Source organism: Amia ocellicauda, chromosome 12 (assembly GCF_036373705.1).
Source record: "Amia ocellicauda isolate fAmiCal2 chromosome 12, fAmiCal2.hap1, whole genome shotgun sequence".
Lineage (NCBI taxonomy): Eukaryota > Metazoa > Chordata > Actinopteri > Amiiformes > Amiidae > Amia > Amia ocellicauda.
The window spans coordinates 11,851,011-11,877,200 of record NC_089861.1 but is presented as its reverse complement, the minus strand read 5'-3'; the positions used below and the strand labels follow the sequence as shown (position 1 = coordinate 11,877,200).

Here is a 26,190-nt window from a genome sequence, read left to right as displayed (position 1 = left end):
TTCAGCATCTCTCTCTCTCTCTTTCTCTCTCTCTCTTGAATCAAATGTGTTGTATGCATCTCTAAAAGGAAGCAGTAAGCATCAAGAAAGCCTGAAATTGTATTCAATCCATCTTAATTAATCCATGCTCGTGAATAAAACACCACTATTTTTGATGAATGAGAGGGGTGCTGTTATGTATTTATTTTGTCACTTTAAGCTTTGACCATTCATCCGCAATTGTAAAATTGTACCACATAAACACAATTTAAAAATCATTGTGCTTCAGGCAGCTAAATTGCATGCGTTTTGAATGTACATTTCTGCCTCTTCACCAAGGTAGCCTGATATTTAAAGGATGATTGAGCATGTAGTACATGCCTGTAATTAGTCAAGATGCTGTTCCCCAAACATGTACTTTAACCAGCCGAGTGAACAGCAAAAGAAAAAAAGGAAGAAAAAGATAAATTACCATACTGATTTTGTTTGCAGACATGCTATCACCCCCTTTCATTTCCTTGATGCAAAAGAGCTTTAAAGATGCAATCTGGATGAATAAATTAATGTCTAAATAGGAGCTTAAAAGGTATTTGTTTGTATTTCTTGATCAACACCACACCTTCAGTGTGAGGCTGACTGCTACACTAACCTTATGTTATGCCACCATTTTCCACTAGAAGGAATCAAGAGCATTTGAGAGAAAATGCTTTAGATTGTCTGTTTGTACCTGCTGTTTATGGACCTTATTTTATTTCGGTGTGGTGAGCATTGCACATTATTATATACACTGTGTTGACAACTTGAGGATGAGCCATAAGACAGGAGGGGAGAATACAAGGAACTCCCTGCTAGTTGACTTGTATTTATCACTGTGCCTGGTGTTCGGCTCAGTTAAGTTATGCAGAGAGTATACCTGCCTCGAGACCTAATGACCCAGAAGCAATTCCATCTCACTCCCTGTAATATAAAGTTAAGTACACTAAGTACTGTTTCACCAGCCTTTTGTAGTACATCTGACAAGCCTGCTGTGGTTGAATGACCTTTAGCTGAGTCATGGTATGATTTCATGTAGTTTTTGTGTCTGGCCTATTTTGTGCGACTGGTTTCAGATTGTTTCTTATAGTTAAGGTGTGGTGGTCCTTCTAAAACAGTTGCAATGAATGGCTGACCTGCACACATAGTCTGACTTGCAGTTGCGCATCTGCGTGAGGCAGTTGGGCCGATCCTTGCCCTCGTAGGAGCAGGCTGGTACAATGGTCTGGCGGCGGCGCTCGGCGCAGGCGGTATCCGTGCAGGGGCAGAAGAGCAACTCGTGGGTGTACTCTGGTGGCACGCGGTCGAAGAACTTCCTCAGGGCTTTGTTGCACTTGGGTTGGTTGCAGGGCCCGGACCTGGCAGAGGGCTTGATGCAGGATGACACATATTCCGTGCGCAGCTTCTGACACGTCTCGTCCACGTTGCATGCCTTGGCCGCGTCCAGGCAGCGGTTCACGGTTGCCATGCCGACCTCTGACCCTGTAGGGAAGGAGAGAAAAGCTGAGGGTGCGAAGAAGTGGGGGATTTAATGTTTACTGTGGTACGTTTTTGTATACGTGGCCGATGCGGGTCAGAGCTCCCCGCCTCCAGCGCAGAACTGCATTTTTACTGAGGGGTTACGTCACTTTGTAACAGGCTCATTATACATGAATGAGCCCCATTACATATAGTAATCCAAAAAATTCTGTATGATTTTCCCTTGGGGTTATACTATACATTTACTTTGTTTTACTTTGGTCTACTATTGCGCTTTGTGTTGTATTTGTGGCATGTATTTGTTCACAATCGGGCTGTAAATTTATTCTGTTGATCCTCAGTCAGTTTTGTTTTTTCCTACTGTATTTGAGAGGGTTAGTGTTTTGAATTAAGGATAGGGATAACAACAAGGCAATACATACGGTGATAAACAGACACATTTTGTTAGTAAATGCAATTAATAAACAAATAAGAATAGTCTATTATCAGTCAATATAACTCTTACTAGCAAACACGGATGACTAAGCAATAATAATTGGATAACAATGAACTAAACTGTGTTATTATTATTGTTGTTGTTGTTGCTATTGTTAATCCTACTTGTTCAGAGATTACCCAATTATTGATTTCAATTCATTCAAGTCTTTTACATATTTCAAATTTCCTACATAGCAACCCGTTGACAGTGTCTTATCTGCTTAATTGAACAACACAGACCGATGCACTTTCCAAAATAATTTTCTATGTAATGCACTTTCCAAAATACATTTGTATGTAATCGGATAATTTCAATGCTCAGCCTTTGTTATTTTTATGCCAGTATATATTTATGCTATTATTAAGGATGTGGGCTGATAGAATGGAGAATGCAGGAAGCGGGTACAGTTTGATAACATTTATTCCCCATACATCATAATGAAGGTTTTTCTTCCCAACAGGCTGTCCGATCAATAACACATACATTCTTCTCTTAAGACCAGTGAGTCCCCCTTGCTATAAAATTGCCTGTGGCCTTTCCACAGTCAAAAAACTGCCCTCATGTACCACACAGCATATCTATGTTTTTTTCTTTATATATACATATATATATATATTTCTTTCTGCAGCATTGACCAGGACAGCATATGATGTTTTGTCAACCTTTGGTCACAGTAATATATTCATTCAACAGTTCTTCATTTTCAAGAAGTTTCTCTTATACACAAGAATACCTTATCTTCCCAGAGCTGATTCACAGATGTGTGTTGATGATATCACTGAGCCATATGGTTGCTGTAACTTTGATTTCTAGAGGGCTCTGAGGAGCAGTAAGGGCTGTATATACATAATCCTTTTTTTTCCAGATAAAACCAATTTTGATACATTTCCCCCAGTATTTATTTATATATGTATATAATTATATATTATTTACCCACATCCATGAGTTTTGTTGTGCTAGAAAATAATATATACATATATATATATATATATATATATATATTTTTTTTTTTTCTTTACATCACATTTAGTGTGTTCACTAAACTGGAGATTTTGATTAAAGCACAGACTTTACAATTACAGTTACAAGACCCAAATCTTTCTAAGCCAAAGAGAAAGACAGCATATTTGGATTCTCTCAAAAAGGAGTCATGTCTTTACTTAAACTAATGAACAAAACCCACTAGGACTACAAGCATAGCTGTGCATCCATGAAGGAGGCACATATACATATAAACACAAATAAACCTTGTCTACCAACAATGCACAGGAAATGTGAGCTAATAGATCTCCTGTTTTGCAATTCCCACCAGTGAATATACTTCTTGCCGTGATAAAAACATATACTTACATGTTGTGTGTTTTTCAGCTTAGTTCAGTTTAATTTATTTTGTAAGTAAAACTAAACAAAAATAAACACCATTGAAGTAATGTGCATAAATATGTTATGAGGCGATAAAAATAGACATTGAAAAGCACAACATAGCTTCACAGGAAATCGATGTAGTTCAGTGGCACACAATCCTATTCCTGCATGCTCACATTGCCTTCAGGTCTTCATTGCACCTGAGCTTTTTACAAACCTATTTCAACATATCTTTGGCTCAGCTGGTTACTGTGAACTGCGATCGTTGCTGATTAAGTTCGTTTTTTACTTCAAGTGTGTAACAATTCTCATAATATGTTTCGTGATTGACTAAGTAAGACTAGTCTAAGGGAAGACTGTTTTATGCAACCGTTTTAACTGTCTATCAATAATATGACTTATAATTGTTAGACAAAGACAAAGTCAGTGTTTATGCAATCGGCCCCAGGTCTCCATCAACCAAGATTAGGTCTCCTGGGCTGTAAGTCTGTATGTTTGGAAGTAATGTGAAGTAAGTAGATTACATAGTCCAGGTTCAGACACCACGTAAAGCAATGAGGCCAGAGGTAGGTGTTTCCACATTTCTGAATAATTAAACCTTGAGAAACGTGTAAAAGAAAGACAAATAATATGAAATTAAATGCTCTGTGGTTTTCATACATACAAAGAAGACCTGCAAAGGCTTTCATTAAAGGCAGATGTACCAAAAACACAAGAGCCGTGTGGCAACTCACCGATAGCAATGGAGGCGAGCCGGACGTAATCAAACCCCTTCTCCACCGATTCATAGGGAAAGTCTTCCACCAGGTTGAGTCCTGAAGACCCAGGGAGAAGATAGATAGATAGAGAGAGAGAAGAGAATGAAAGCTTCCTGCAGCAACAGAAAAACCCAGAGGGTTCACGGGCATCGACTCTTTCCACGGATAAACCATGTGCTTGGGATCACAGGGCCAAAAGTATGTCATAAACACCTTAGTGAAGTAAGCCTTAGGGGTGCTGATTATATCTGGTTTGCTCAGTTAGGCTCCTGGGCTCTCATTAGGGATCCACAGCCCATGCTGGTTCCTCCAGAGTTTCATTAAAATCAATGTATTATTTTTTTTATATTCAGCAGCAGGAAATCTGAAGCACAGGACCTTCAAATATATTTAACAGGCCCCAAATTGCTGATGTTTGAATGTAATCTAAGCAAAACAACCCCAAAAAAACATTCCATTACTGTTTATGTATGGAAGTGTAGGTCCTACATTTATAGTCAGTGCGGATTATTAAAAATGGGCATAATGTTACTACTGATATTACAGCGAGGATTTAAGAGCTTATTTCAGGTTAGGAGGCTCCGTAGGCAGTTGGTTGTCTTTGCCAATGTAGAATTAAAGTCGGATGGTATCTCTAAGATGGTAAACCTATTGCTATGGAGGCACTGTTAAATTATACAGAAGAAAAGCAATAAAAAGGCTTCTCACGTAAGAATGCAGTCATGAAAATGGGATTGAAAATAATGGGGTTTGTGCAAGACTTTTATTTATTTGTTTCATTTTGAAAAGCACAGAATTGTAAAATGTGATGTGGTTAGTTCGATATGCCCTTTTGATTTGGACATCTATCATATTGATCAGATTTGCAGTTCTGTATAGTTTTTGGCAGATTTATTTGCTATAAACATTACATTGTTTCACTACCTGCGTGCTGTGAGCAAACATCTGTGATTGAGTAGCGAGAAAAACAAATTACATGTGGTCTGAAAACATCACTTAGCCTATACCTTCTCTTTAGAACAGCATTGCCAAAGATAGAGTATTTCTAAAAGCGCTGTTGCTTCCTCACCTCAAAGCTGTACTGAAACCTTGCTACTTCTTTTAACTGTGTCATTTAGTACTAACTGGTCTATGGAGAGAGTGCTGTTGTAGTGTGTTTCATTATTAAGCTCCCTGGGATCAATTGATACAATCTAGTGACATAAAGGCTTATTGTATTACACTGTCTCAATCCACTGCTGTACAGAGCCACAAGAAAACAAATCACTGTCCGCTTTGCTTGTGTACCGAAAGCATAAGAAGGCTTTTCAGTCACAAAGTTGAATACAATGGACAGTTTCATATTATACATCTGATCTGAATTGTTAATCTGAGGCCTTGTTTGGAATTATGTATACATAACCCTACACTAATGAACACAAAAGCTATTTCCTGTCATTGGTTTCACAATTCAGAGAGCGTCCAATTTAATTTTGTCAGCTTTTGCTTGCTAACAACAATGTCCTGTTTCAGTTCACTTGCCTGGAGGTGACTGAAGGCATAGGTGCAGCCTCACAGCTCATTAACAAGCATCGTTGACTCATTGAGGTCTTAACATAGTCCTTTAGGCATCTACACAATATTAGGTACTGTTGTACTACAAGGGAGGTTAACATCAGCTGTGTTTCTTTCTCCCCAAGAGATGCCAGAGCTGTGCTCCCCACAGGTCCTCGAAGCAGAAATGTCATGCACCAAAACACTCAACACGTTGGGAATGAAGTGTCGGTTTACCATAGCACTACGGATAAAGACTCAGACATTTTAGAGATAAACATGTGCCAAGGATTAGTCAATCATTCTAAATGGCCACTGTAGAGTAGGCTTTAGCCCATGCTCTCTGCTAAATTGTAATCCAGTTTCGTTAAAATCAAGGTATTTGTATTCAGAACCAGGACATTTTTAGAACAGGAGCTTCAGCTGCCTGCTGCTGCTGCCACTGCCACTACTAAGTATACACAGCACGCCTCTCACATATGACTCCAGCAAAGTTTGCATTCAACTTCCAGTAACACAGGTCTCATTAATTACATAGTAGATACTCTGTAACTACATGTTAGTTAGTTATAAGAACAGTGTAATTATGCATTTGTTAACGTGTACTTAATGTGTCTTAACATGTACTTAATATGTAAAAAGTGGGCCATGCCCGGCAGGGGCTTAGGTTTCGTTGTCAATATTGCGGGGGATGTGTCCCCTATGCCTATGGAGCCGGGCATACAATGTTGGGGGGCACAATTTAAGGTTACCCCCTGTGCCCCCATAAACCTGTGCCTATGATGCACAGTATAGCTCCAAAGGCATCCTTACCAAACAAATGTGTACTTACATACACTCACCTAAAGGATTATTAGGAACACCATACTAATACTGTGTTTGACCCCCTTTCGCCTTCAGAACTGCCTTAATTCTACGTGGCATTGATTCAACAAGGTGCTGAAAGCATTCTTTAGAAATGTTGGCCCATATTGATAGGATAGCATCTTGCAGTTGATGGAGATTTGTGGGATGCACATCCAGGGCACGAAGCTCCCGTTCCACCACATCCCAAAGATGCTCTATTGGGTTGAGATCTGGTGACTGTGGGGGCCAGTTTAGTACAGTGAACTCATTGTCATGTTCAAGAAACCAATTTGAAATGATTCGACCTTTGTGACATGGTGCATTATCCTGCTGGAAGTAGCCATCAGAGGATGGGTACATGGTGGTCATAAAGGGATGGACATGGTCAGAAACAATGCTCAGGTAGGCCGTGGCATTTAAACGATGCCCAATTGGCACTAAGGGGCCTAAAGTGTGCCAAGAAAACATCCCCCACACCATTAAATCACCTTTCTTTCCCATTCAGACATTCAGTTTGGAGTTCAGGAGATTGTCTTGACCAGGACCACACCCCTAAATGCATTGAAGCAACTGCCATGTGATTGGTTGGTTAGAAAATTGCATTAATGAGAAATTGTACAGGTGTTCCTAATAATCCTTTAGGTGAGTGTATACCGTTCATAATTGTTACACATTAAGTACATATTAATAAATGCTTAATTACACTTTTCTTATGAGTAACTAAGATGTAGTTACTGAGTACCTACTATGTAAATAAACTATAATTTGAGAGACCTATTGTAAAGTGTTACACAACTGCCCAAAGGCTACATGTTTTTCTGGGGTGTACCTCACCATGCAAGAAGGACTGGTGCAGGCTCCAGTAGATGCTCAGGCAGTTCTTTTCCCTCTTCATGCCTCTCTTGCACTTGCAGCCGTGCAGCGGACTCGAGAGAAGCGCCGTCACCGCGTTCTCGCACTGGTTGCGGGCTCCTGGGCCCAGCTTCATGCTCCCATTGCCAGCCACGCACTGGCGGAGGGTGCGGAGGCGGGGGCTACAGTTGTCATCGCTGGAGCAGATGTCCCCAGCCCTCAGACAGTCTTTCCCACTGGACACGGCCACTTGCACTCCCCCTGGACAGACACAGGGCAGGAGAGGGTAAGTTCATGGGAAAATACATGCCACAATGGGTTACATTCAAAGAGAAAACATGCCATCTTCCTCCACGTTCAGGTCCTGTTCTCCCCACAAAAGTAAGACTAGCTCCATTTGCCTGCTTACTACATTGTCTCTCTCATGCTCTGTGTATTCTATTAAGAACAAAACCCCCACAGATGTCAACCTTGATGAGCAAGACCTATCATACCATATTTCATATGTATTACAACTGGTGACTTCTGTCTCAGACAGCAGTCATATATACAGCACGTCACTACAGTGATGTATCAGTTGCTAATGCCACTGAACAGCGCAACTATATTTACTGTGTCATGTGAGTATAGCACATGACTAACATTGTTGTCCACAGATGCATCATTTCAGGGATTAACATTCCAAACAGCTGCATAAGCACAGAATCATGTAATGACAGCAGTCCTACAAAGATCATAGCTCTTCTGTCCTATGAATCTCAATATGGATAACTACAGATGCCCCATTTTCCACATACAGACATTATGCTGTGTGTAGAACTATGGTGGAGGAGACATATTTGTCAGTCTTCTACAGAGGCTTAGAAGTTGGAGCAGGATTTGGTCAAAAAATAAACAGGGATTCACTACTGAAAATAGGGGGGCTTCAAAACACATTCAGGTGCTGAATCTGCCAAGATGAACTGAGGTCAAATGTCAGGCTTCATCCAAGAAGTAGTCTGATGATGAAGTTCCTTAGGTTAGGATTAGGATGAACATGAATGCACACCAAATCATTCAGTTCCTTTGAGATTTTACAATCCCATTGCTTCCTCCATCACTCATTCCTCTCTGCTATTGCAAACCAAATGATCATATCTTGAAATACTTGAATTCATCTCAAAAAAGAATTCGATCTGAATATATCTCACATGTATTTAGAAATTAACTTTTAAATAAAATATCTCAAATTAATTATGGTTATTATTATTATTAAACTGATGCTTTAGCAAGGTGACTTACAGTTGTCACAAAATAGTCAAATTTCCCAAAACATAATAAAATGAACTAGAATATACACTCACCTAAAGGATTATTAGGAACACCTGTTCAATTTCTCATTAATGCAATTATCTAACCAACCAATCACATGGCAGTTGCTTCAATGCATTTAGGGGTGTGGTCCTGGTCAAGACAATCTCCTGAACTCCAAACTGAATGTCTGAATGGGAAAGAAAGGTGATTTAAGCAATTTTGAGCGTGGCATGGTTGTTGGTGCCAGACGGGCCGGTCTGAGTATTTCACAATCTGCTCAGTTACTGGGATTTTCACGCACAACCATTTCTAGGGTTTACAAAGAATGGTGTGAAAAGGGAAAAACATCCAGTATGCGGCAGTCCTGTGGGCGAAAATGCCTTGTTGATGCTAGAGGTCAGAGGAGAATGGGCCGACTGATTCAAGCTGATAGAAGAGCAACTTTGACTGAAATAACCACTCGTTACAACCGAGGTATGCAGCAAAGCATTTGTGAAGCCACAACAACCTTGAGGCGGATGGGCTGCAACAGCAGAAGACCCCACCGGGTACCACTCATCTCCACTACAAATAGGAAAAAGAGGCTACAATTTGCACAAGCTCACCAAAATTGGACAGTTGAAGACTGGAAAAATGTTGCCTGGTCTGATGAGTCTCGATTTCTGTTGAGACATTCAGATGGTAGAGTCAGAATTTGGCGTAAACAGAATGAGAACATGGATCCATCATGCCTTGTTACCACTGTGCTGGCTGGTGGTGGTGGTGTAATGGTGTGGGGGATGTTTTCTTGGCACACTTTAGGCCCCATAGTGCCAATTGGGCATCGTTTAAATGCCACGGCCTACCTGAGCATTGTTTCTGACCATGTCCATCCCTTTATGACCACCATGTACCCATCCTCTGATGGCTACTTCCAGCAGGATAATGCACCATGTCACAAAGGTCGAATCATTTCAAATTGGTTTCTTGAACATGACAATGAGTTCACTGTACTAAACTGGCCCCCACAGTCACCAGATCAACCCAATAGAGCATCTTTGGGATGTGGTGGAACGGGAGCTTCGTGCCCTGGATGTGCATCCCACAAATCTCCATCAACTGCAAGATGCTATCCTATCAATATGGGCCAACATTTCTAAAGAATGCTTTCAGCACCTTGTTGAATCAATGCCACGTAGAATTAAGGCAGTTCTGAAGGCGAAAGGGGGTCAAACACAGTATTAGTATGGTGTTCCTAATAATCCTTTAGGTGAGTGTACAACATAACATATGTCATACCAGTAAACTATGAAATACTATATATATATATATATATATATATATATATATATATATATATATATATATATATATAAAGCATTGTGTTTTGTAGTTTTGTAGATTTTCTTCTTTAGTTGCCAAAATAAATATTATGGGGAGCAAAAAAAAAGCGTTTGTATTTTAAATCAATTGGTCTCAGCAGAGACAAAATGAGTACAAACAATTATAGGTACAGCTATCCCAGATAAGACCGATCTTTAATCTGCTCATGTTCAGCATTTCGTATAAGTATCTAAGTACATCTAAACTATTCATGTTGTGCTTCAAACTTCACTGATGTATTCAGAGGCACAGGGAGCACACACATCTTACATTATCAGGGGTTGTGATCTTTTAGCATTTGCTGCAACCACAACTTTAAATCTAAGACCACACACACACACATGCATGCATGCACACACACACACACCCACTCGTATGCACACTATATATTTATATATTGTAGCAAACTGTTATCTTTGGATGTTCAACACAGTTTTCAATAAAATAAAATAAATACTCCATACTAACCTTCTGGATAGGCTTTTACACTTTGATGCCTGTATGTTTATTTTATTTATATACATAATCTAAACAAAGATTCAAATGTGAGTTATATTCATTGTGGGAGTTTTAAGCAAACAAGTATGAAACAAACACACAGAGGAAGCTTTCACTATAGCAATGCTGTAGGATACAATGGTTTTCTACTAAAGCCCAACTTTATGTCAAATAAATATGAAATTTTGACGGAGTGTTGACTTTGGGTTCTGTTTTTAGCTCTTGGCGATCATACATGTTCATCCCATTATTATAGAGCCAGCCAGCTAAGCTGATTTTACAACTGAGCATCTCCTATAAGAATTCTTAAAACACGTCCCCTCCTTATGTTGTATCTGCGGTGAATTCTGTCAAAACAGTAACAATAACAACATCTGCAATCTACAATTTGCTGAAGGCAAAGTCGGTATAAAACAAGGAAACATAATAATTTAAATAATGAAAAGTTACATTAGTTACATCCTTATATAACTATGTTGTGTATTTTAAATCTTCCAGTCATTGCCTAACACAGAATAACAGGAATCTAGTTTAGAAAGTAAATCAGTAAAACTAATCAAACCCAACACCTTCACCAAGATGATCATTCCAAAGTCATGTGACAAGGAAAATGGATTCCTAAGTTATTCAAATATATATTAATCCTCATCCTCAGGATCTTCTGGTTTTGGTTCCAGCTAAAGTACTGGAAATGCGTTGTTATTTAACAGTTTGCTGTATTCAGTATTTGGTTTCAGGAATACTTATTTAGAAGTATTGTTTCCAAGAAATGTAGTTCAGTCTCTCCTCAGATTCTCTAATAAAATGTACTAAACAGTCCTTAATAGGTTTGCCAGGTAGTTTTTATGGAGACAGTAATATTGTATTAAATTATCTCTTAATGAGCATTCTTAGTTCTGCATGGCCAAACTGCTTAGGTTCCACACACACTGTCACTGAAATAACACTCCAAAAAGCATAGGGTCATTCAACCTATCTGCTGCTGAAAACTATTTCTATAAAGGGTGTTATGGAAAAAAATACTTACATTAAAGATTCAAAATGCTTTAGTAACAATGAGATAAGTAGAAATAAACCAAACTCTGGTCTGATGTACTGTGCCTTGAGTTAAGACACAGAAGTTTGTGCCTGAATACAGCACCTCAAAGTGTGGATAATGAACACCAGAGTAAAAAGGATTTGCCTTTTTTGTCCATCTTTAACTACTACACATTCTTTCAGGGTTCGCTGGATCAATGCTAACTGTGCTTTAACCTGCTCAACCATTAATTCTCGCTTTCTGAGGCAGAACTCTTTTTCCCTCATTAGGATTACTCTTTACTACGGGACAGAGTTTTCTCAAAGAGTTTTCAGTCACATATCTGTAACAAAGATTTGGTTTTGAGAAGTGTATGAGAAGCTTACTAAAAAGTCACAAGCACATCAAAAGTCAGACATGTATTGGTAATGAACTCCACTGCAGTTGAAGACTCAGAGTGTGATGCCTGCTGCAATTATATCTCCTAGTTTCAATTCATGTTGTTTGTCTTGTTCAATTCCTCACTTTCCAATGCTTTATCCAGAAAAGACAACTGTTATAAATTAACACAATTATTAAAACATATCCAAACTTTGGAATTTGTAAAGTGTTAGATCGGAAAACAATTGCAACCTTGGCAAAGTGGAATACTTTTGAAAACGCTAAAGGACAATAAGTACAATTATGCAGCCTGCCCACAAACAACAAAACCAACAACAACAACAACAAAAAAACACATTATCATTTGGTCTTTTAAAATCTTGCCTCCAAGACAGCACATTTCCGAGGCCAGTTGCAAACAAATCAGTCGGAGAGTGTCAGGAGCTATATGAAGCACGCAGCAACAGCCTGCACAGTGTCTCATCTCATCTAACTTCATGCTGCTTTGTCACTCTGTGATTGTACTTAATACTTTAAGGATATGCTTTAAGACAAGTCTATTTATTTAACAGCAGATTCAGCTGCATTGCGAACATTTCACATCTTTGTGTGCAATGTATGGGGCTGTGTACTTATTAAGTTGCTCCAGGAGATGTGCAGAAGAGAGAAACCAATGAAGCAGCTTGCAGTAGGACGATGGGGAGGCAGAAAGCAGCAAAACAACACAGAGAAAGACTGTTTCAAATAGGCCGATACTGGCATTCGATTTTCCTTTACAGTAAAAATCAGATCATATATAGTTGATTGCAGAATTTTGCCAGTGGCTTGCTGAAGTTTTTCCACTTGATCAGGTGGAGATATATTTTGCGGATTTCATGTTAAGATGTTAAGATGTTTGGACCTTCTTCTGTTAGCATCCTGCTAAGCGAAATCGTTTTTACTTCATAATGAACTGAGGGACAGCAGACAAACTAGCCACATGTTTCTCTTTAGTCTTTTCCAGATGTATCAACCCGTGTCCACAACTGTTTGGCACTGCAGTGATTTTTAAAAACTGATTTTAGCACATTTTGAATGGACTTTTTGACACACACATTTGATTGCTGCACTTCACGTCACTACAGCAAACTCAAGTTGAATACTAAAACAGGTTAAATGTACTGACATTATCCCAGACTGAAATAGTCAATATCATTGCTTACATCTTACTTTCCTAATTTGCTGACACATTCCATTAGACTTGATTTAAGGAGCCCCTTTTCTTTTAAGGTCCTTTCAAATTTAAACTTTAAGCTGAGAATAAAGTAGGCAAGATTACTTGAATATGCTCTGAAGCGAAAAATGCAAAAATGATCTTTTTAAGGAGAGTCACCATAAGACTTTGTATAGCTGTGGCACATTAGAGAGCTTAGATGTAAATCTGATTAATTCCAAAAGTGTTACTTTTTTATAAAAAAAAAAAAGCTGCAGGAGGAAAACAGGAAAGAACATAAGCCAGCTTGCAAATGTGATAATCTCATTAAAGTAATCATTAACTGTGCATGGAGATAATTTTGTTTTTTATTTCTTCAAGAAATTAAGCAGAGATTGTTTAAGATAATGTGCAACTGAAGGCAGCTAGCAGTTCAAAGAATGAAAGCTAACCCAGATTCTAAGAATTAATTTGCCTTGTCTTACCGACTTAATTCATCGGAACTGCCTGTTCCTTGAATACTAACATGCAAAATAGCCTTGCTTGTTCTATTAACTGTAGATGCTACAGAAAGACACTCCACTTCACCATTGCACACAGCTTTGGTGTGATATGTTAATACATTACTGAGCTTGGGTTCTTTAACAGAATTATCTTCATCATCTCGAATTTTGAATGTTTGTAGAGGAGGACCATTAAGTGAAGCTATTGAATAATGCACCACCTACTCTCCTTTCTCTTTCAGCATAGTTAACTGAACAGAGTAAAAGAATCATTGAAGCTACAGAGTCAATATAACCTTGCTCTCCACACACTTATGAACTTCACATGGCATTTCATTCAGATGTTGAATTGACCTGAAAAGATGATACAAATTGAAGTTGGCTGATCAAAAAGAAGGAAACAAAGAGAACAAAAAAAAGGCTTCAAAGAACAATTCACTTTTGAGGTCAACAACGCTCCCTGAGTGGCTGATTGTTGATAAGGTGTTAATTGGCTGATTGTCAGGGTAACACTGGATATAGTGTGAGGTTTGATCAGCTGTGGCACAGAAAATGTGGTTGGAAAGAAAATCCACAATGCCAAGCTTTGTAATTTATCGACTCCTCAATTGGAAATACAACCCTCCGTCCTTCCCTTCTGTTTTCGGGCACCAATCCAGCACTTCAGTGTCTCATTATGGACAACAAAGGTGACATCCTGTGATGGTTGCTTCAATGCACTGATGAGTTCATTGCACATTTTAAAAAACTCAGCAGTAGAAGAGAGAGGTTGGAGAAACACTAGGAGGTTTACACCTTTAAAATGTACAGGACTTCCTTCCATTATAGGGATTTACAGTTTGAATGCTCCTATGTCGTGGAATTCCATTGACTAGGGAAATCTAGCTTATGAACTAATAATAATATAATCTAGGTTGTAAGAGGATAGTTCTTGCCTTACCTTTAGAGGCCAATCATAAACATAGCTCTCTTGGCAAGCTTAAGCAGACAATAGAAAAAATATTTTATCTCTCTCATTTTAATCTTTGCCGAAATGTGCTGTGATTTGGACTTTTGTTCTGTTCTTATGACATCACACAGCTTTTGCAGAGGCCTTGCACAAATTGTCCCACATAAATCGATGAGGTTAAGGCAGCTATAACAGCAATAATCGAGAAAACAATATAACAATAATCACCTTAAAGACCTTCCCTAGGCTGTAATCTGGTTTTGTAAAGTTACCTCGCTTTACCATGATGCATGTTTCAAAGGGTATCCACAAACCTCCGAGCTCATGCGTCTTCAGATCCTGACACTGTTCTCTGAGCTGGAGCGCTACCTTTCACAAGCACTAAAGTCATGCTTCACACGGACACAACGTGACCGGAGGCGGCTGCCAGCTCAGCACAACTTGCCACATCATTTAAATATACGTGTCCCCAAACAGAGCCAGACTGTGAAGGAGTCAGTGGCATTTATTCCTGTTATATAACCCATTAAGTAACAAGACATGTTTGAATGTATTAACAATGACAGGAAACAATAAAAAAAGAGCAGCAGTGAATTATTTAGTTCTATATATAAAAAAACAGCAGATCAGAAAGAACAAATAAATAAACAAATAAACAAACAGAAGCAATAAAGCATGAAATGAGAGAAAAAAAAACTGGGAAATGTCACATTTTACCTACATTTCTCTAATAACTGCTGATAGCAAGAAATGTTGGAAGACAGTTCTAATTATTTCTTTAGGAAGCATTTATTCCAAAACATCTTTCTTGCAAAGGAAGACTGTTTTGGCCCCAGGTGTCATTAAATAAACATAAGCACACATTATTATTATTATTATTTTTTAAATGAATAAATAATGCAGAACTAAAGGCATCGCAATTGCATACCAAATTCTAAAGTCAAAGGACATTTTTCTAGGAATGAGAAATCTGTTTTCTTATTCATAAGTCACAATAAAACCAATGCCACTGGTCTCCCTGTCACAAAAGAAAATGTGTTATTTGCTGTTGTTTTATTTATCATGTACTTGTACTTAACTACAATATTTTTTAGTTAGTCGGTGTACAGAATAGGAGCAATAGCTCAGGTCTGTAATTACAAGAAATATGAACACAAATTGCCTTGAAATTGGAAAAGGCAGAGGGAAGCCACCGTGCTGTTTAAATATAATCCAGTCCTCTTGCTGAAAAAAGAAGTTTGGTATCTAACTATGAAGAGGACAGTTTATGCTCTTCAGCTGAGGCTTTAAGTTTCTTTACCGCTCATCATCAGGTAAGAAGAGCAGCCTTTGATCATTATTTTATAGGTGGCAGCACGTTGAATTAAAATAATCCCTTAATCCATCAACAGAAGAAAACAACAACCTAGAAAGTGAGTGTTATATAGGTCTAAATCATATACCAACATCAGTAATTCAGCACTCCTGCTGGAATGAAAACCAGAACATATAGCCACCCAGTAGAAACTGAGTTTGAAACCCCCTTTGTATATTTTTGCATGCCAGTCTTGTTCCTGGGGGACCATTGCATTTCATTTCAATCAGACATATAATTGCTTAGATGCCTCGAGCCCTTAATTGAAACATTTTCTGAATTATCTCTGGTTTGCCCTCAGTCCCTGCTTTTGGAAATTCCCCTGTATAACTCTGTTGTTCTCAAAGCATTGAAAACCTAAAAATGTGTTCCTTCCAACCCAAACTGGATGAACAAAGTGTTCCTCTATTCAGGCTGTCCAAACACCTCTTAACGGCGAACTAGTTAATCATTCACAGACAAAGAAGGTCATGATATAGTACCAAATGCTCCCATAATTAAGTATTGTGCATTGTGCATTCTGCATGAGCTACATTTGAGGGGATTTCGGCAAACCGGCAGTAAGCATTGGTATGGGGTTAATGCAATTTTCTTATGCCAATTATTCTTATTAAGAGCTGGAATTTGTTTTGGTTTTCAGAAAAGATCATATCAAATAAATCATTAGTAAAAGGAACTGGCCAATGATGAAGATTTCAGATTTAGTTTTTGTTCTGAGCTCTCTACTACCTACATTTTATAAGCTTAATTTATTATACAGCATTTAAAAGTTATTTGGAAACTAGGTGTTCTAAGTGTGCAACCCAAGCCTCAGTGATCAGTAGCGGAGGTGGTATGAAAACCTTCTTTCAACTCATTTGCTAGATTACAAAAACAGCAATATGACTTTGTATTCAGCTTTGCGTCCCTCCTTACCCTCCATCTACTATCCCAGTGGCTGTCCTTGGCTAGCTTCCTCTGAGGGCTGCAAACTCCTCCTCCTCATGGCATAGATTTCCAACCTCACAACAGCCCTTTTAACCCAAGACTTAATGAACATATGATAACTTTAATAACACAGATTGTAGCTCTGCTGTGAAGTGCTGACTCACCCCTTTGAGCGATGAAATGATGCTCCTGACAATATAATCACTTCAACAACATGGCCTGTATTTATCATTAACAACATGATGCTTTGTGTTGTTCTCTACTTCAGAAATATGAATTAACAAAGATATCCCTGCCAGCAATTTCACATTGAAGAGATCTGCCAATTAGTGAATAATAATAACAAATGTAGCTCATGCAGGATCTATATAAAAGCTGAAAACGTGTGCCAAGATGATGAGGTAGTGTGACAGTGATAAGACTCTCTAACTTATCTAAATATCCCATAACAATTCCTTTTCATTCAAAATGAACAAAAACGTATCATTCAAGTTTTTGGCATAGTCTCCGAGGAATCTTATCAAATTCTGTGAAATCTAATGGTAATGAATTGAATTGCAAGACTTCTACGTGGATGTATTTCTCTGTTTCTCTCTCTATATCTTTTTTTCACCATTTCCATTATGTAATAATGAGAAAAAAAAACCATACACAGCACAAGCTGAGAGGCAAAACTTTCCCATTTAAGCTCACTGATCCTGGGTTTAAAGCTCGGAGGTGCAATTAAAAAAAGAAGTTGGAAGAATGAAGAAGCCTATGTAAGGAAAGCAGTTAACCTCCCCGTGCTGGTTGCACACAAGCCCCAGAGCTTTGACTGCACACCATGAAATATAGACCTTGACATGGGTGACTCGGTGTGTTTGTCAGTGTCTGAATCCATTTGCAGTTTTAGGCTGAGTAAAGCAAGAAAACTCTAAGCCTAGCCTAAAATGAGGCTAGAACCAAGAGTGAGAAGACTGCAGTGATGTGCCTAGGCATTTTCAGTGCCAGCGGAGAATAAAGCTACCCATCTCAGCACTGTTCAGAAAGGAGTATGAGAGCCAACAACAACAAAAAATCAGCAGCTATTTTGTGCTTAAACATATCGTATAATATTCAAATTATAACATGATGGGTCTTTCTTTGGCATGTGCTGTACCTTTCACAACAAGCTGATTCCAATATAAGGTGAATGTGTCTGTCTTTTTCCAGAAGGTAGTCCCAAGTAGTTGAGCATGCAATTGGGTAGTAGAGCATGAGGGATTTATTGTTTTAAATTCAAATACAGCATTTCTCCCACAGTTGCAGGGAATCCAAATTCTCTGGTTGTCCATTTTCATCCTTGATTTCTCTTTAAAAGACTGTTTAACTGTAAGTTAAAACTCATCCTGATACTGTGTACAGGTCTGGGCTCCACACTTCAAGAAAGATATCGCTGCTCTAGAGGCAGTTCAGAGGAGAGCAACCAGACTTATTCCAGGTCTGAAGGGAATGTCCTACTGAGAGACTGAGGAACTGAACCTTTTCACCCTGGAACAGAGGAGACTACATGAGGACTTGATCCAAGTCTTCAAAATCATGAAAGGCACCACATAAAACCAGAGGAGCTTTTCCAGATCAGCAGGGACACACGCACCCGGGGACACAAATGGAAATTGGACTTTAATGCATTCAAGACAGAAAACAGGAGACACTTCTTCACACAGAGAGTAGACACAATCCGTGATGTGGTTGAAGCTGAAAATTTGGGAACATTTAAAAATAGACTGGATAGGATAGGCCTCCTCTCGTTTGTAAACTTTCTAATGTTCTTAAGTATAGGCGTAAAGGACTTCCTGTTCTTACAATTGAATTCGTCTTATGTAATAGATGTAATGTTAACTCTGTATCTCTGTATCTTGAAGCCACTGAGTTTCCCACACTTACATTTGACTGAACTCCTGTGCTTAACAAGGGCTAGGAGGATTAAGGCCATGATTGAATTCAGGCCACTAAACACGTCAAACACCTCAACCCTGATTACTGCTTCTGTAAGTTTCCTATAATTTGCAGGCAGCCCAGCTTATTTTTGTTTGTTTGTTCAACATGTTCTTTAACTCTATGACATGCACTTCATACTCTGTTAATCTATCCAGGGATTCCACTAACATTTGTAAAATGACCAGGATTTGAGTGCTCCACAAGTAGTAAAGGGTGTTGGATTTGGTAGGTACAGTATACTTCACATCTGGTTCAAGTAATTGAACCTTATCCAGTGTACTGTGATTTATAACACATTTCCTCTAACTGGCCTCTGTGGAATTATTTAATTTATGGATACACTTCTACCTTGATATAACACGGTCCTTGGTCGCCAAAAGCTCTTACCGTGTTATAGGTGAAACCATGTTATATCACATTTGCTATGGCCTTGAGCATTTATGGTATTAATAGTCAGCAAATAATTTTTGAAAGGACCCTCATAGTGTATGCAATAAATAAATCTGCTCTACAATGGTTATATCTCTTTTCTTTAATTATAACACTTATTACATAAGCTTAAAAGATACAGGGCCCAATGTTCAAACATCACAGAACTCCCTCACCTATGCTGGTAAACCCTTCAGCATATCTCTGCCTATGTCGGGGTTGCTGTTTTCGGGTGTACAGTGCGGCAATACTGTTCAAATGTCGACGGACGGTCGATGCTGCATGCTTCTAACCACATTTCCCATTTATTTGTATCTATCTATCTATCTATCTATCTATCTATCTATCTATCTATCTATCTATCTATCTATCTGTCTATTTATTTATTGCCATTCAGTCAAAAAAAGACTGGTAGAAATGTGTTCTGGTGCAGCCATATATAAAAACAGACAATTCCACACTTCCCATTGTTGACTGTGTGCTGGAATGGTGCTGTGCAAGTTAATACCATCCTTTTATAAGCCTTATTCTGTTTAATTGTAAGCCACTCCTCCCATTTTGCACAGAATGGATTGTGGCACGCAATATGAGGTTTTGACTACGGCAAATCATATGCATTTATGGGTGATAATTATTTGCGACGTGCATACCCCTCTGTGCGGTGTGAAAACCTTTTGAATATCAGGGGCCACAATGTATTTACAACACCAGTACTAAACACTGCTAAATGCTGTCATGTGGGTTAGGTTTCATCATGCATCAATCCTTTGGTCTGCATGTAATGCTTATGAAATTCACATAAAATATGAGAAAACACTTATATTACACATCCTTACAAGCTGTTGTAAAAAAGGATTTTGACTTCAAAACAATTTCTGCTTTACTGCTTATCTCCAAATTTATGTTATATTGGATTGCATTACATTAAGGTAGAGGTGTATAAACAGTGCATTGACTAAAGTGAAATACACTAAAAGCTGTTAAAATGAACCCATAGCTAAGCCACAATATACTATGTTGATCCAAAACACGTTACTGTTCTTTTAGTACAATGTCTTGCATCAATGTAGCAATCTTCCATAACTGAGAACTGTAAAGTCCTAGCCTTCTCAGATGCACTGATTGTGGAATTAAATGACACCATGAAACAATATTGATTTCCAATAACAGCATGGTGCGTTAGTTTTCAAAGATGTGTAAATTTGTCTGTAATTGTACACGTCACTTGTGCCATCTTCAGATATGCTGATGTGCTATTAATAAAAGCAATGCTGCAGCATTTTCTATTTTGAAGGCAATACAATTTTAAGTTGAGAACCAGAACCCATGTTTAGGAAACATTATTTCATGTGTCAAAACTCTGCTAATAAAAATAAAAGTGTTATAATGACTGTATAATACAGCCCTGATAGTGCTTTTAATACAGCCCTTATTGATAAAGCAAACTACCATCAGTAGGCTTTATGTTCACCATAAGGTAACCTTGCTTAAGTGAACAAATGTCTTTAAGGTTTTTATGCTTACTATCAGGCACACGGGAGAGGGGGTGATGCAGGGGCGGCCGCATCCCCATATGCCAAGTGGGAAATGCTGTGCAGGTTCTGCCCCAACTTATTCACATATTATTATATTTTATGAATGACCATTTACACTTCCTGCAAGAAAGTAATTGTTTAACTTTGAACCAATTAGTAGTGCCGTGTGCCATTTGGAATTTAGTGTTTCAACCAATTATCGCTCAGCATTGCAATGCAAGGATGGGCATATAATGCTTATTCACCCAATCGCTGACAGTATCAGCACCAAGTGTTGTTGTAAGAAATGTGCTTCTGTATGAAAGTGGTTTCACTTTGATGATTATGCTTTGTTGGATCACATTACAAGTAAATATCTGTAGCTACTTTTTAGAAACATGTTTACAATGGTGGTGAATAAAGGTTTAACTGTTAAACATTCAATATATGTCTCAATAAAACAACCATGAAAATGCTTGTGCCATACCTAACCCATTTTCCCAATCCAGCTTGGGCGACGCAATGACCAACACAAGCTTTAAAGGTGTAATATTTATACTAATATCTTACATAATTATTATGAATAGAGTACCTGTAAAAGTTGGGTAATTTAATATAGTACATTGACTGTTGCCTCATTTTACATGTGTGAAATCTCATCAACAGCATTTCTCTTAAATGTATCTGTGTTGGGGGAAAATAAATTCACCATAAGAAAGGGCACCAAGACTTGAAGTTTCTGCATTTTGTTACATTGTATTCTGCCAAATAAGTGCAGAATAAAATGAATATGGTAACACTTTACAATAAAGTACTGGTATTCCTCATGAATTGATATATGAATACTATAGGATATACAGTGAGGGAAAAAAGTATTTGATCCTCTGCTGATTTTGTACGTTTGCCCAATGACAAAGAAATGATCAGTCTATCATTTTAATGGTAGGTGTATTTTAACAGTGAGAGACAGAATAACAGCAAAAAAATCCAGAAAAACGCATTTCAAAAAAGTTATACATTGATTTGCATGTTAATGAGGGAAATAAGAATTTGATCCCCTATCAATCAGCAAGATTTCTGGCTCCCAGGTGTCTTTTGTACAGGTAACGAGCTGAGATTAGGAGCACTCTCTTAAAGGGGGTGCTCCTAATCTCAGCTCGTTACCTGTATAAAAGACACCTGTCCACAGAAGCAATCAATCAATCAGATTCCAAACTCTCCACCATGGCCAAGACCAAAGAGCTGTCCAAGGATGTCAGGGACAAGATTGTAGACCTACACAAGGCTGGAATGGGCTACAAGACCATCGCCAAGCAGCTTGGTGAGAAGGTGACAACAGTTGGTGCGATTATTCGCAAATGGAAGAAACACAAAATAACTGTCAGTCTCCCTCGGTCTGGGTTTCCATGCAAGATCTCACCTCGTGGAGTTTCAATGATCATGAGAACGGTGAGGAATCAGCCCAGAACTACACGGGAGGATCTTGTTAATGATCTCAAGGCAGCTGGGACCATAGTCACCAAGAAAACAATTGGTAACACACTACGCCATGAAGGACTGAAATCCTGCAGTGCCCGCAAGGCCCCCCTGTTCAAGAAAGCACATGTACAGGCCTGTCTGAAGTTTGCCAACATCTGAATGATTCAGAGGAGAACTGGGTGAAAGTGTTGTGGTCAGATGAGACCAAAATCGATCTCTTTGGCATCAACTCAACTCGCCATGTTTGGAGGAGGAGGAATGACCCCAAGAACACCATCCCCACCGTCAAACATGGAGGTGGAAACATTATGCTTTGGGGGTGTTTTTCTGCTAAGGGGACAGGACAACTGCACCGCATCAAAGGGACGATGGACGGGGCCATGTACCGTCAAATCTTGGGTGAGAACCTCCTTCCCTCAGCCAGGGCATTGAAAATGGGTCGTGGATAGGTATTCCAGCATGACAATGACCCAAAACACACAGCCAAGGCAACAAAGGAGTGGCTCAAGAAGAAGCACATTAAGGTCCTGGAGTGGCCTAGCCAGTCTCCAGACCTTAATCCCATATAAAATCTGTGGAGGGAGCTGAAGGTTCGAGTTGCCAAACGTCAGCCTTGAAACCTTAATGACTTGGAAAGGATCTGCAAAGAGGAGTGGGACAAAATCCCTCCTGAGATGTGTGCAAACCTGGTGGCCAACTACAAGAAACGTCTGACCTCTGTGATTGTCAACAAGGGTTTTGCCACCAAGTACTAAGTCGAAGGGGTCAAATACTTTTTTCCCTCATTAACATGCAAATCAATGTATAACTTTTTTGAAATGCATTTTTCTGGATTTTTTTGTTGTTATTCTGTCTCTCACTGTTAAAATACACCTACCATTAAAATTATAGACTGATCATTTCTTTGTCCGTGGGCAAACATACAAAATCAGCAGGGGATCAAATACTTTTTTCCCCCACTGTAACATCAATACATCATGAACATCATCTGAGTTCTGAACTTACCCTAACCCTGAGTTCCGCACTTACCCTAACCCTAAGCCTGTTATACATGTGATTAACTCAGATGAAGTGCATGAGATATTAATGTGTTTATCCTGTGTTATTCATATATTAATTCATGAGTTATTGTAAAGTGTGACCATTAGACAAAACACAGAAACACAAAGCCTTCTTTAGGACACCAAACGAGCACGATGGGTCGAATGGCCTCCTCTCATTTGTAAACTTTCTTATGGTCATCATGTCCGTCTTATGGTAGATTTTGTCCCGTGTCCCACAACATGTACAAAATGTCCCACAAAATACCCATTTGAAAAACTGAACATGCAAGTATGTTATTATTATCAACATTATTAAGCTTAACACATTTTTTGTAAATGGACTAAATAAAGTTCCAGTATGGATTGCTCTTGTTTAAATGGTTTGTTTAACCCCTTTTACATGATAATGATCCTCCGTGAATATTGGCGCTCACATTGCACAGTACAGTAGCTTGCTAGAGTCAATTTGGACTTGCTATAGTCAAGTTGCAGTAAATTCAATGGATTTTCCATGAATAAATACAAATAAAAGATTATGTTGCTACAACAAATAATGGGAAACGGCATACCCATGGATTAAGTCTGTGTAAGGAGATCCCCAGAAAGCAGAATTAAACATCTGCCAGAGACTTTTTATTATCACACAAGGAGGGGATAGTTTTCAGTGTCCCGCAATGTCCAGCAAACGAGATCATGCTGTTCTGAAATTGGACTCATGGCAGATGGCCACCCTAACATTGAGTAGTCTATATTAAACTGTATATTACCTCATAGCCTATAGATGAAACTGATTATTGTACAGAAGATATGACACAGCTGTAGTATTCGGATATTGTTTTTAAAAGTAAGCTGTGTTTCACATCAGCATGTTTCTATATTTGTTGCAATAATTTATTTTACTATGTTAGTTTACCATATGTTTCACAATGTTATTAATTAGTTAGTTTTTAATGTTAGATAAAAAGTACATTTATTGACTCAGGTTTGTGTTTCTCTTTATTTTGTGCCATGGTCATATTCATTCTCTTCATATTATCATGAAATGGAAAAACAAAATCTATATATTTTAAAATATTGCACGTTTCAGCACCCCCAGTTTGAAATTAGTTCTTGTGTCACTGCTTACCATATGCATCTTCAATTATGCTAAATCACATCACTTTGTAGCAATCAGATTGTTGCTTATGTAAAGGAATAATTTAAAGTAAATAATGTGGGGAGTGGTTGTAACCCATTCATGCCACAGAAAAACACAGAAATGGCAAAAATTGAAAAGAGGATGGGGTTGGGTCACACATTTAATCAAAATGCTATTTAATCTTGGCCAGCTAAAAAAAAAAATCCCATTCCATAAGGTTTCATTTTCAAAAAGTAGAACAATTGCACATTAAAAGCCAGAGGGAACTCAAACTCATTGCGATTGTTCAATTTGCTTGTATTGATCTTTATTGCTCTTCTTATTTAAAATTTGGAATTAATCCCAAAGGGGTATTCTATGTGCTACAATCAATCTAGATAATTACAAGTACGAGAGCAGTTTGTTTAGTAGAAAACACAGAAAGGACTGTGTGTCAAATCACCTTTATCTTTTATGAGAGACACAGTACTGCAGATATAATATACTATATACTATAATATATTAAGGTTTTGTTATACTAGATGATGTCCTTCTTCTGCCTAATCCTGGCTTCCTGTATGTCAACGCATTACTTTCTTTTGTTATGCATTTCCAATGATGCTTAAATTAAAAAGCACATACATTTATTTTATTCCCCTGATTAAATAAACAATTGCACATTTGTGTTTTTATTAACTAGATATTTTCAACAGCTGCCTTGAGTTCGTTAATGAGCAAAACTGAGTAGAAAACAGAGAGCCTGCCAGACGGTTGTGAGAAAGAGAAAGCCATACAGTGGGTGTACTTCAGTTGTCCATGGCCACACCAGTGTGTCATGACTGCTCACCATTCAAACTTCAGGACAGTGTCAAAATGAGCTCTTTTGAGAGGCAGCTAGATGTTATAAGTTTCATGGAGACTTGTGATGCTTTTGTCTCGTTTCAGAAGCGGTAGAGAGTTGAAGAAGAATTTTCCTGTGAAATTAAGATCCATCAAAGGTTTTTTTCCCAGTTTATAATATGATGCACGGCTGGTAAAATGACAAAATACTAATAAGGGGCTGGCAAACTACAGGCAGCAGACTGGGTCCATTCCCTTCCATGATTTAATCAGAGCTTTGTTCTGTTTATCAATTGGGATAAGGTGCACCCTCACAGTCTTAATGTATCTTTCTTTCAAAAACAATACAATACAATGACAAATCAATGGCACCCTCTTGCTCTGTGTTACATATAGATTCCAAAATAATAAACCCAGATTTTTAGGAGCTTATTTCTTGATTGCTTAATTATTTACTGTAGCACTACTAATTGACCAGTTTGTTTCAATCTTTGTTGCATCACCACAATTACATGCAAAAACAGTGGTGGTCCAGCAAATGCTAATTATAATTTAAAAAGCAAGGCATCACTATTCATTTATGTTCTCCTCTTTATCTCCAGCATTAACATTGAACCAGGAAAGAACTACTGTATTAGCTTACATTTCAGACTCAAGGCTGGTATAGATCAAAAACCTTACACCAAGAATAAATTATACATATATTGTGGAAGAGAAAGCAGGCAGCCAAATATCAAAACAATGGAAAGCAACTCTAGCAAGTCCATTAATTTAAGGGCAAATAAGGACATTTATTTACCCAATTTTTTTAAATCAACAGTTTGCACTTCTTTCTCACACATATAATGTAATTTGAAATTCACATATATTTGCAATTGGATTTATGCTTTGCCTTTATGCACAAAATACCACAGAGAAAAATACATTATACATGTGTAATAAACTATCTATTAGCTATGTATTATACATGTATTACATATTTATACATCCAGTACAACCTATATTTTGC

General features: G+C 38.2%; 1 protein-coding gene across 1 annotated transcript in view; it reads right to left on the bottom strand.

Moving 5' to 3' along the window:
• gfra4a (GDNF family receptor alpha 4a) overlaps positions 1–26,190 on the bottom strand; it is a 107,089-nt gene that overhangs the window by 12,308 nt on the left and 68,591 nt on the right. The window contains exons 2-4 of the mRNA XM_066718345.1: positions 7,306–7,584; positions 4,069–4,149; positions 1,149–1,494 (exon numbers count right to left, since the gene is read on the bottom strand). Of these exons, the coding sequence (XP_066574442.1) occupies positions 1,149–1,494; positions 4,069–4,149; positions 7,306–7,584 (706 nt within the window). The remainder of the gene's footprint in view (positions 1–1,148; positions 1,495–4,068; positions 4,150–7,305; positions 7,585–26,190) is intronic.